Source organism: Anastrepha ludens, chromosome 4 (genome assembly GCF_028408465.1).
Source record: "Anastrepha ludens isolate Willacy chromosome 4, idAnaLude1.1, whole genome shotgun sequence".
NCBI classification, from domain to species: Eukaryota; Metazoa; Arthropoda; class Insecta; order Diptera; family Tephritidae; genus Anastrepha; species Anastrepha ludens.
Window position 1 is genome coordinate 114869434 of NC_071500.1, and position 12652 is coordinate 114882085.

General features: G+C 41.7%; 1 protein-coding gene across 4 annotated transcripts in view; it reads left to right on the plus strand.

Moving 5' to 3' along the window:
- LOC128860698 (receptor-type guanylate cyclase Gyc76C-like) overlaps positions 1 to 12652 on the plus strand; it is a 150188-nt gene that overhangs the window by 121886 nt on the left and 15650 nt on the right. For all 4 annotated transcript variants that reach the window (XM_054098366.1, XM_054098368.1, XM_054098369.1 and 1 more), the window contains one exon: positions 11693 to 11758. In XM_054098366.1, the coding sequence (XP_053954341.1) occupies positions 11693 to 11758 (66 nt within the window). The remainder of the gene's footprint in view (positions 1 to 11692; positions 11759 to 12652) is intronic.

The window sequence follows — 12652 nt, forward strand, 5'->3', positions numbered from 1 at the left end:
TGTTTATGGTTGTTTCGAAAACGTTAAAGAATAATTTTCAGGTGTAACTATTGCGTCGATATCCAAATATGTCTCTTGTTACGATTCGATTAAAATATTTAGGGTATGGAAAGAAGTTTATTAGCGCACCTCCTCTTGAACATTTGCCTTTTTGTGGCATATGAAATTAAAAAAATGGTAAATATTTTTATAGAAATACTTTTTATCGCCCGTCTAAAGCAAATTATGTGGGTGGTATATTTTGTGAACTACGAGTATTCAAACTGAATTTATCAAACCAGTTCCATTATGTAGAAATTTGTACTTGAATTTGAATTTTATAAAATCTTTGGGAAACTCCAGTTGCATCTGTTTCTACCACCTCAGAATGTACATGATGCACACATCTCAGTCACTTATTCATAGTTACTTTCACCTTGCACACCTATGTGATAGAAATTTCCAAACCTTTAATATTTTGCGAACTATTCAACCGAAAGTCTGCAATGGTATTACACCACACGAAAAAATTACAAGACCAACTAAATTTTTTTGTATTTTTATTCTCAGTTTAGGGCTAATAATTTATGTTTATAATATTTAAACTTGTAATGATAAATGTTTTAAAAATATCCAGCACACATTTCACGAAACTTAAATTAATTATTGGAAAGTAAAGTAAAATCTAAGAACGAAAGAAGTATAAGGGTGCGACCAGAGTGAGCGCTGAAAGCCGAGCCGAGATTGTCAGTGCGATAAAGATTGTCAGTGCGATAAAACTGATTACATACAAGTCAATACAAATAAGCTTGTGTATAACACAGTGAGCGCCGACAAGAGCAGAGAGCAAAGCCGATGAGTGCGAGAAAACAGTTTCAAAGCGTTTTGCTCGCTTTTTTGGATTGTTGATGTTTACTTTTTAGAGTGCAGTTGTGTTTTTAACACACTTTTATTAGGTCGGGTTGTATGTATGTAACGGAATATTTGAGCTTAATTTTCACAAATGAACCAACCACTTCATCATTCGCCTCCATACAAATTGGAAGTGAGCCATTATTGGACCAATGACTCGATACATAAATAGTTTTTTATAAATACAAATTATTACATGAAATATAATTGAATTAAACAAAGTATTAAATATTTATTTTATCTCAGAGCCACTATCAATCTTTCGCAAGAAGTTACTGGCACCTTAATAAAATTTGTCCAGTTTTTGTTTAGTTTCACACCTATCTTGTCCAGAATGTAATCAAATGTTTCAATTTTCATTCGGATATTTTGTTGAAATTTAGCTGGATATTTTCTTAAATCATTATATAAATGATGAAATTCACCAAATTCATTCCTTTTTAGTGTAATTGGATGTTTTCCAAACTCTTTTGTGTTAATAATTGCATTAATCACACCAGAAGAAGCAAAATACTCTTCATATGATGAATCCATTACCGTGTACAGCAATTTTATAAACACAAATGAACAACAAAATTAAATGACATAAGAGCAAAACACATGGAATAAACAGAATTTCAGCGCTGATTCTCGCATTCACTGTGTTATATACAAATTTTCTTCTCGCATGAAAATAAGCGTCAATAAGCTCGGCTCGGCTCCGCTCGGCATCAGCGTTCACTCTGGTCGCACCCTAAGACCAATGTTATTATATCTGAAACAAACAAATAGATTTCTTGGGGTTAGTTTATAATTTGGAGCTTACTAATTTGCGTTGGATCCTCCTATTGATTATGAATTCTTGAAGGCGTCGAGGCATCGATTTAGTTACTTTTTTAATAATATTTTGATTAATTTTCTACCATTCGACATTAATCGCGTTTCTAAGGGCTTTAGCGCAAATAAACTGTCTTCCATTCTTGAAAACCGATGGAGGAAGTATTGCCCATACATTTTCGGTTGGGTTCAGGTCACGCTTGTAGGCGAGCCATTCTAAAATTGGTGTTTTTTGCTGCCAAAAACTCTTTTATTGCTTTGGGAGCATGAACAGCTGCGTTTCCATGCTGGGAAATGCACTCCTCATCGAAATTATCACCAAAAAAAGTAATAAGAATTTAGCCTAGAAGTTTTATATTCCTGACATAATTCATTTTTGAGAATATGAAACATATAGGCGTTTTGTATTTGGTACTAATGGCTGTCCAAACAGAGCACCCTCCGAAATTACGAAGCCCCCTCAATCGCCATTTTTCTTCCGTTTATTGCATCATATATTTGGAAGCCATCTGGTACATCCAGATTGATTTCTTTTTTTCATCGGAAAAAATTACTCTTTTCCATTCATCTTCCCAAAATTGGTACTGTGAAAAAAAAAGAGGGAATTGCGAACTTAACTTTCCGTGCGTTGTAGCGTTTATTTCGCAGTGTGTCCTCCCTCCGCTGGCTAACGACTGATTTCTGAAATCGAACCAGTCATTAACGCAGCGGCAAATTCGGCGAAGGACACATACAAATTAGCGCTAATTCTATATATGCGCGTTTGTACATATGTACGCGAACAAGAAACAACGAAATAGGAACTCTGCATTGACCGTTACCTATTGTGCGGACATCCTAGTTGTGTACAAACACGCATACACAGAATTAGCGGGAATCAAATACATAAAGTATATAGTACACCAAATATTTTTACAACTAATCAAGGGTTCCCAACGTTTTACAAGTAATCAGGGGTTCCCAATATTTTTACAACTAATCAGGGGTTCACAACATTCCCGCCTCCGTGAATCAACCCGATTCACCATCATCAACGTCCAGAACTGCCAATTTGGAGACGGCACGGCGCTTTAATCCACTCGAAGTGCGTACGTCAGCTCGTCTGACCTCACCATCCGCTCCTGCATACAAACGTTCCACCTTGCCTCGACACCAGTCCCGACGAGATATATTTGGGTCGCATATGAAGACGAGGTCATCTATCTGCAGAGGTTTTGTTCTTTGGCACCACTTCACCCGGCGTGTCAATGTCGGAAGGTATTCCGCTATCCATCGTTTCCAAAAATGGTCCCTTAGTTGTCGAGCAAGACGCCACTGTTGTCGAAGAAAGCATTTGGTTTCCAGAACTTCGCTGGCAATCGGAGTTCGCGGTGTGTTGGCTTCACCGAGAAGGAAGTCATTTGGAGTCAGCGGCTGCTCCTGGTTGACATAGATGGGCAAGTGCGTCAACGGCCGAGAATTCACAATATTTTCCGCCTCGATTAGGAAGCAGTTGAGCGTGTGCTCCCGTGGCGACGTTTCCTTCAAAGTGCATCGTAGTACTCTCTTTACGCACTGCACCAATCGTTCCCAAGCGCCCCCCTCTGCCGGGTTGAAAGGCGAGTTAAAAATCCACTCTACGCCCCTTTGCGATAGCTCACCCTGCAGGCGATTGCAATCGAAGACTTCACTGAAGCGCTTTGCTTCCATGTCAGCACCGACGAAGTTCTTCCCATTATCGGACCTCACACGTACGGGAACGCCGCGACGATTTATAAAGTTGCGCAATACGATTATGCATGAGTCAGTGCTGAGGTCATGAGCCAACTCCAGATGCACAGCCCTGACTGTCAGGCATGTAAATAACGCCACCCATCTTTTTTCGTTGGCGCGGCGAACAGTTACTGTTATCGGTCCAAAGTAATCAAGGCCCGTATAGCTGAATGGCCTGACATAAGGAGTGAGTCTATCAATCGGAAGAGGGCCCATCAATGGCGATACGGCATGGATTTTTCTTAAGCGACAAATGGCGCAATTGGCGACTATACTGCGCAGCAAACTCCTGAGGCGTGGTACCCAATAAAGGCGACGTATCTCACAAATAGTGGCTTCTAGATTTTGATGATGCATTTTGACGTGGTAGTGCATGGCGACCAGATTTGAGAAACAATGCTTTGGCGGTAGTATGATAGGGCGTCTCGCGCTTATTGGGAGCCAGCTGGCAGCTTCTATGCGTCCTCGTACACGAAGAACACCATCTTCGTCTATATACGGCGAAAGTTGAATGAGCGAACTGGTGCGTGGCAGGTTGCGACCGCTTTCGATGTGCTGAAACTCTTCGGCGTATTCACCGCGTTGAACGAGGCGGCACAAACAAAGCTTAGCAGTCTCAACTTCTTTGGCAGTCAACCCATAGCCTCGGTCTGGCGGTTTACGGCGGCGGCAAACGTCAATGAATCGCAGGACCCATGCTGTCGTTCTCACCAGTTTATTGAATGTAGAGAATCGGTTATAGTCTAGAAACGTGCAGCTTACGATTGCAAGGGCGAATTTAGGACGTAGTTCCTTGTCAGCTTCCTCATGATGATTGCATGTAGAGCTCTCTGTCGGCCAATACTGCTCTTCTCGTAACAAAAATGGTGGGCCGCAGGACCAACGGGCGGACGAGCTGAAGTCGACAAAGTTATTAGCTCGAGTAGCCTCATCAGCGACATTGTGCTCGGTAGGTAGCCATCTCCAGTTTGCAGTAGTAGTTGTGGCTAATATCTCGGCGATCCGATGCTGCACAAATGGCTTATAGCGTCGATGTTCACTTCGAAGCCACTGGATCACTGTTTTGGAGTCACTCCAAATGACGCAGTCATCGATGTGCAAGGAGTGCTCCTCTCGTAGGCAATTCAGCAAACGCGTGCCCAATACAGCTGCCTGAAGCTCCAATCGAGGGACCGTCAATGACTTCATCGGCGCGCATTTAGTTTTTGCAGATATAAATGCGACTTCAACCTCACCGGCGGCATTAGTTGACCTCCAGTAGGCTACCGCGGCAAAGGCATCCTCGCTGGCGTCGACGAAACCATGGAGCTGCAAAACTTCAGGTTTCCCATTTCGATAATAGTATCGAGGGACGGTATATTCGGCGACCATTGGCAGTTGTTTACGCCATCCTTCCCATGCGGTGTTTACGTTGTTTGGCAGTGGCTCGTCCCACCGGATGTCATTCTTCCACACTTCCCGCATGAGGATCTTAGCGCTCACTACAAAGTTGCTAAGAAAGCCCAGCGGGTCGAAGATCGACATGACCACACTGAGAAGTTCTCGCTTCGTCGGACGGCGCCCTCCGTCCAAAACGTTGGAATCTACGTTGTTGAATCTCAGTTTAAACCCAAAAGTGTCGGTTGATGCCTGCCAAAACAAACCGAGGACTCTGTCCACCAGTACTCCTTCTTTATTTGCTATTTGACGGATATTCCCGTCACCACTAAGTGCTTCTGTCACTCTTAATGAGTTTGACGCGAAATTACAAAGATCGAAACCGGCCATCTTATGTATTGCGCGAACTTGTTTCGTTATGTCAGCTGCTTCTTCCTCTGTGTCAAAGCTATCGACATAGTCATCGACATAATGGTAGTCCAGTATCGATTTCACGGCTCGGGTAGCACCCTTGACTTTGTTGCCACACTCCAACGCATTGATCGTCTTCACATAATTGGCGGCGCAAGGCGAACATGCTGCTCCAAAGGTCATTACGCGCATCTCATATACCTCGGGCTGTCTGGTAGTATCACCTTGGCGCCAAAGAAATCGTTGCGCACATCTGTCGTCACGTTGAACCAGCACCTGGTGAAACATCTCTTTGATGTCCCCACACACGCCCGTTGCTCCTTCCCGAAAGTGGAATAGTATAGCAGGCAAAGACCGATACTCTTGCGGACCCTTCATAAGCTGTGAATTAAGGGACACACCGTCCACCTCAGCAGCTGCGTCGAACACCATGCGTAACTTGCCTGGCTTATTTGGATTCTTCACGGCAAAATGAGGCAGGTACCATGTTCTATTGCAAGTTAAAGCGGCTTCTTCTGGCGACAGCTTTCGTGCGTAGTCCTTCATGACGTAAGAACTTATGATGCGGTTATATTCAGCGGCAAAGTCTGTATCGCGCCTCATTTTTGCTTCAACACCCGCTAATCTTTTCAAAGCCATAGAATAGCTGGCAGGTAGCTGTATGTCGGAACGTTTCCAGAGCAGACCAGTCTGGTACCTTCCTTCAACACGGCATGTAGTAGACTTCAAGATTTCCCGAGCACGGACGTCAGCTTCACTCTCCATGATAGGTGCAGCTCGAACCCCAAAGCTTTCCGTCTCGAAGTATTCAGCAACCATATTATGTAGAGATTGATCAGTGTGGCAGTTAACGAATAAGCATGATGGCAATGATGGATCGGAGTTCATTGTTGGCCCAAATACAACCCATCCTAGCTCAGTATTCGCAGCGAATGGCCCACACTTGTTTAGCTGCATTGTAGTTGACGGCAAACCGAGGTGGCAGTGGTCGAGTCCGATTAGCAGCTTTGGCTTGACTTGTGCGTATGGTTCAACTGCCAGCTTATTCAATTGGCTTTCATGGCAACGCAAATCGGATTTATTCAGACTCTGAGAAGGCAGCTGCAAGTTTGAAACACCATAAACCCTTCGTAACTTATGTCTCTTTTGCATACCGGCACCACTCACGAGTAGATCTACCACCATGGCCGACTCCTGAGCGGCACGTCCTCCGAACCACTGTAGGTTCAAGCGTTCAGTCCGGCCACGTAAGCCGAGCTCTTCAATTAGTGTGCTATCAATCATTGTTATTGACGAAACTTCATCTAAAAGTGCGTACGTCTCAACGCGCTTTTGGTTCCCATACAGCACGACCGGCAGAATCCGAAATAATAACTTACTATTGTTATCTGTACTGCAACTAAGGACCGCTGCACCCGCATCACCTTGCTGTTCAATACGAGACGCTGGCTGCGTCCTCGTACTAATACCTGTATGTGTATCGGCAATGGAAGTACGTCGTTGGCGATCTCGAGGCCGCGGTGACTGGTTTGATGACCCATCGATTATTTTCCCAATATCGTGCAACAATTTATGATGCCACCGTTTGCACCCGTCAGTTGAACATAGTTTGCGCCGTTGGCAATTGCGCGACCCATGTCCAACGTTGAGACAAGAAAAACAAAGGTGACGTCGCTTCACTTCCTCCCACCTTTCCGGCACTGTAAGTTGACTAAACTGCGTACAATCGGCTGGCTTATGTTGGCCCTGGCAAATAGGGCAGGCTGAATGACGTTGAGATTCGGCAGCGTGCAACACAACCCGACGCTTCGAATCTTTCGCTGCTTCTCCATCGTAAACCGTGCAGATGACGTTGGCAAGTTGAGTGAGCCAATCGCTAAAATGCTGAACAGTTGCGTAAGGCTGTAAAGATGACGCAAAGACTGCCCATTCGATACGCTTGCTCATGGGTAACTTTCCGACGAGCTCATCGAGGAGTATTGGATTCACTAAATACTGCTCTCCGCCACATGCAGAACGTAAAAATGCACAGACGTTGCTAATCTTCGTCGCAAATGGTATCAACTTTACCACTGAGCTTTCCGATATCGGGGCAATTTCTCGAACATGGGCTAGCTGGCTTCGAATTAATTGCTCTGGGCGACCGAATCGGAACTTAAGTTGCTCTATGATATTGGCCACGTTGTTTGGATGGATTAGTAGCGATTTAACAGCTTCTCGGGCTTCACCCTTTAAGCACTTCTGCAGGCGTAAGTTGTTCTCAAAGCGACTGTACCCATAGACAGTGGTTGACTCGGTGTAGGCAGTAAAAAATATCGGCCAGTCCTCTGGCTTCCCGCTAAACTCCGGCAAATCTTGCAATTTCCTTGGCTGGGTTGAAAACTGCAAGGGTAAGGAGCCCACATTAGCGGAAATTGGCACCGTTGACGGAAGACTGCTAACAAATGTGTCGCCCGGAGGCAAAGTCGAGCTGCTGTACGTCCCATTTGTTGAGGATGTGTAAATAAGCGGTGAGGAACGAGTAGCGGTGTACATCTGATAACGTGTAGCGTTCTGAGGCGGCGGCGGCTGCACCGTATGCACACAGGTAGCAGCACATGTTATTAACGGCGATTGCGGCTGAAGCAACTGGATCTGTGTCATCGGCAGGCTTGATGACGGCAAGGCAGATTCGTTGGCGGAACTGTCGCTGGGTGCACTGGCTATGCTTTGCGCATCAGCGCGCTGGGCTTCGTTGGTTAACTCGTGTTCCCTTATTTTGTCTTGGGCAACTTTCAGGCTACGTTCAAGCGCGGCGATGCGTTTTTGCATAGCCTGGAACATCACTTCTTGGCGGGCGGCAGATGAAGCACGAGTGGTGACTCCCTCGGCAACGGGAGCACTTGGCAAATCCACTACACCGACGGCAGTGCCAGTATCCGACACCCTTTGCTGGTCGGCTACTGATGCAGGTGTAGTGGCCTTTGAAACTGGTGTCGCCATGCTTACCTAGGTCCTGGCTGGAACAACTGGCGAACAAATGACTTCGAACGGACGTGCGAAATAAAGTTTTTGTGAAAAAAAAAAAGAGGGAATTGCGAACTTAACTTTCCGTGCGTTGTAGCGTTTATTTCGCAGTGTGTCCTCCCTCCGCTGGCTAACGACTGATTTCTGAAATCGAACCAGTCATTAACGCAGCGGCAAATTCGGCGAAGGACACATACAAATTAGCGCTAATTCTATATATGCGCGTTTGTACATATGTACGCGAACAAGAAACAACGAAATAGGAACTCTGCATTGACCGTTACCTATTGTGCGGACATCCTAGTTGTGTACAAACACGCATACACAGAATTAGCGGGAATCAAATACATAAAGTATATAGTACACCAAATATTTTTACAACTAATCAAGGGTTCCCAACGTTTTACAAGTAATCAGGGGTTCCCAATATTTTTACAACTAATCAGGGGTTCACAACAGGTACTTTTCATTTACTTACTTTTACTTTAGATACTTCGCTATGTTTTGGCTTTCTACTACTTCTCTGGGTACATCCGTACTTTTCTTTTAATTTAAATTTTTTCGTGCGGTGTATATAGAAGAGTAAGTAGTAATAATGTAAGTCTGTTTATAAAATATGTAACATATACATTTGCAAACATTTTTGAAATCCGATTTTCGAAATACTCTACAGATGCATCCGTCTCTACATACATATATGTACATTCATATACCTCTTACACTGCGTAAACGAAATTCAAAAATCAGTAAGTACTCAATACTCAGTGCTCAATGCGTAATAACGCGCTTGCTGAAATGTCGCCATTTTTCAATTCACTAATCAAACCCATTTTCTTGTAATGAGATGCCACAGATAAAGAAACAGATACCGCAATATTTGTTGTTTTTTACACAGCATAAAATCATTTGCTTAATTCTCCATACTTATTTTATATCAAAAAACGAGAGAGATGTAAAATTCTATTTCACCCGAACTTGCGAGTGGATTTCCTCTCTGCTTTTTAGTACATTTACATTTATCGATGGGTCAGCTATCAAATGTATGTATGCCTGTGTATCCATGCTGGTTTGCTTGTCTGCATGTTTATATTCACATGCCTTTGAATATTTTTAATCTGCTAAATAGAGCATTAAATGTGTCAGAAAATGTTCTACTCCGCGTACTGAGACCTTTTTACTTTTGTTCTGAAAGGCCATTGACTGCTCTGCCACTGCCTTTCGTTGGGATTTGGTTCCTTTACAGTTTCGTGCTTTCTGTAATTCGTTTTTTACAAATTACTTTACAATCAAATTAAAATGTGAAAGGAAAAGGTTCGTCCTTTTCAGGCAGGGGAGAAGCCCTTTGACTAACGGGCAATACTGTGTTTTCATATTTTGTTTGAGTTTGATTGATACTGTGTTACTTGGCCTCAGTTATTTGCACACTGAATCATTTGCAATGTCTGTTTGGGCAAATAAACGAACCGTAAATGATTTGAAATCCGGGTTACCAGTTTGCTCAAAACTAATGGCTTTGAAATTTAGTAAAACGGTTAAACCTATAACTATATCGTATAATTGAAAATAAAAAAAATTAGAAAATTAAAAAATTAATAAAAAAAGTTTTAACAAAATTAATTAGTAAAAGAAATTTTAAGAACTAAAAAAAAATTAGAAATAAAAAAATCTAAAAACATTAAAAAAGACCTTAAAACAATTTAAAAAAAAGCTAAAACTAAATAAAAGAATGAAACTTAATAAAACAATATAAAAAATAGGAAAACAATATGAAATAAAATACAGCTAAGATTAAATAAAAATGATAAAAAATAAACGAAAAAGTAAAATAAAATATTAGCAAACTTCATAATATATAAAATTAAAATAATACAATAGTAAAATAAAACAAAATAAACCAATTTCTATTATGAGCTTATAATATGAACGAGACGTTATCAATAAAACGGTCCGCGGATGACATATGGCAAAAATAAATTTTTTGTTTTTTGGTAGGACTGTTATAAGCTCACATGGCAAATTTCAGCGTGATATGTTACATAGTTTGTTTTCTGTGCTACTGTAAACAAGTCAAGCTCGAGTGTGTTCTTCGAATTCTCTTTTATGACTTCAATTGTCTCAAAATGTTTTCCACGGAGCGGCAACTTGAGCTTGGGAAACAGGAAAAAGTCACATGGAGCCATATCAGGCGAATATGGTGCTTGCGGTATGTAGAATACGCATGCAAAAATAGATCTCGAGCACTCCATATTTGGGGAAAAAGCGCAAACCCGTCATTTCTCAGAGAAACAAATTATCAAAACTTAACAAGAATTTTAACCATTTAAGATTTGCACTTTATTATATCAAAATTTAATGGGCTATAAAATTGCGTACGCCCCTTTTTGTTTTTAATTCTGAATAAAATGTTTGGAATTTTGATGAAAGATTGGCTATTTCTTTTGGCATTTTTAGATTGTATTTAATTCTGCACATCTAAGAATAGTTTCGAATCGCTTAAAAGGACTGCTCTTGCATTGGAAGTTCATTCGTTGACCAGAAAGGCCGTTGGATGCCAAAAAAATATTTCCTATCCCGTCATGTTAAACCACCTCGATGTTTTGACACACCTAATCAGTTCTTCCATCAGGGCAGGGCCTAAACTATTCGAATGATCGATTTCCCAAGTTCTACCACAGGTTCTTTCTATCAGACTTACTAGTTTGAAAAACGCGCCAATAATCTGAGAGTTGGTGTAAGAAGACGTCACGTCTATTTATAAGTAGAACCGCTTGTGAAGATTGGAGGGATAAAATGGAACTTTGAAATGTTCTCTGCCCTTCAAGTAAGACCATTGCCATTGCCATGCCATTGTTGACTGCATAGAATTTCGTACATGTATGTACTTATATATGAATAGGTAGAATGTTTAGGAATTTCGCCAGCTCACACCACAAGTGAGAGTGAGTCTTTAAACTGTTGTAGTCCTCCATTCATACCAATCGCACTCTTACAAGGGTAAAATGCTTTAAAGGCTTTTCGAGGAATGCTTACAGTCGAGAAAATTTCCAGAAATTTCGTCTTTCGACAGTTTTAGATTTGTGGTATTAAGTGATGGATTTCTCAGGTTGTGAGCAGGGCCAATTCAGGTTTTGAAGTGCTCCTGTTCTACTTAGCTCATTTCACTACGTAGTTTTTTCTCTTCTTACTCCAGACTCCATAAAGTAAGTAATAAAAATAAACCTCAGCAAACTCACACATCTTTATTGTGTAATCCACTTTCACGAATTTGTGGCTTCACTAAATACTTAGGCACAGTTGAGCTCTATCATTTCATTATCATAATGTAATTTTTTTCCTACTTTTGGCGTTTTCAACGTCATTACTTATACAATCTATTATTATTATAAATAAGTATTTCTCACTTAAAATTGTTCTTGTTTTTCTTTCTTCTTTTTCCCAGAAATGTGCTGAATACAGAGCATCTGCGATACCGACATTTGCACGCACCGAACCGCCAGATACGCAGGTAAGTGGGCCTAGCACCAACAATGCAACATAAAATCTCACTAAGGCGCCTGAAGCTGCTTGTCAACGCAAATAGGCAGGACTTTTTAAAAACAATCGATGAAAACTAGTTAATACCCGGCGTACGTGTTAGCCAAACAATATATGGCCAAAGCAAAAAATAGAAAGAAAACACAACACGTTCATCCATGTCCTTCTGCTGACGTTTGCATTTTCTCGCCAATTGTTTGCTGATCATGACTCCATCACCCACATCCCGCATTTGCGTAGCAAGTAGTTACACAGCACTCGTGCCAGGAATAACTTTACATGTCGTACCTTAAGCTGGCCGAATCAGTGAATGTGGATAGATATGTGTGTGTATGTGCGTGAATTTAAATACTTGTAGCTACTGCAAGCGTGTGTAATGCCTGTGGGTCGATACTCGGTTGGCTAACGCTTTTAAAAATTCATAAACTGCTAACGAGCCGTCATATTTGATGACCGCTAGGCAGCCTTGTCTGCTCCTTTATCCTTTGCCAGCTCAGCTGTAACTGTTTTGCATCCTTAAGTTGCTTTTTCTGCATTTGAGCATACTTTTGTGCGTTAATCTGTTTTCTTTAGAGCGGTGGATGGGTGAGATGGTTTTTGGAAAAGCGAAAAGCAGAATTGTTACAAAAATTGCCTTAGTGGTGTTTAACAGATGTTCTGTTTGCTTTAATTCTGATTAAGTGTTTTTTACCTGATTGGAAAAAGTCGTTTGAGCAGGAAAAACATATGGAGTATGGTAAAGCTTTGAACTATGCCATACTTGAAATTACCCACAATGGCCCTCCCAAATGAGTATACAGAACTGAATTCGATATGAAATTTGCTCTGGTTGATCTGAGTAAACTTGTTAGGTATTCTATGTGGT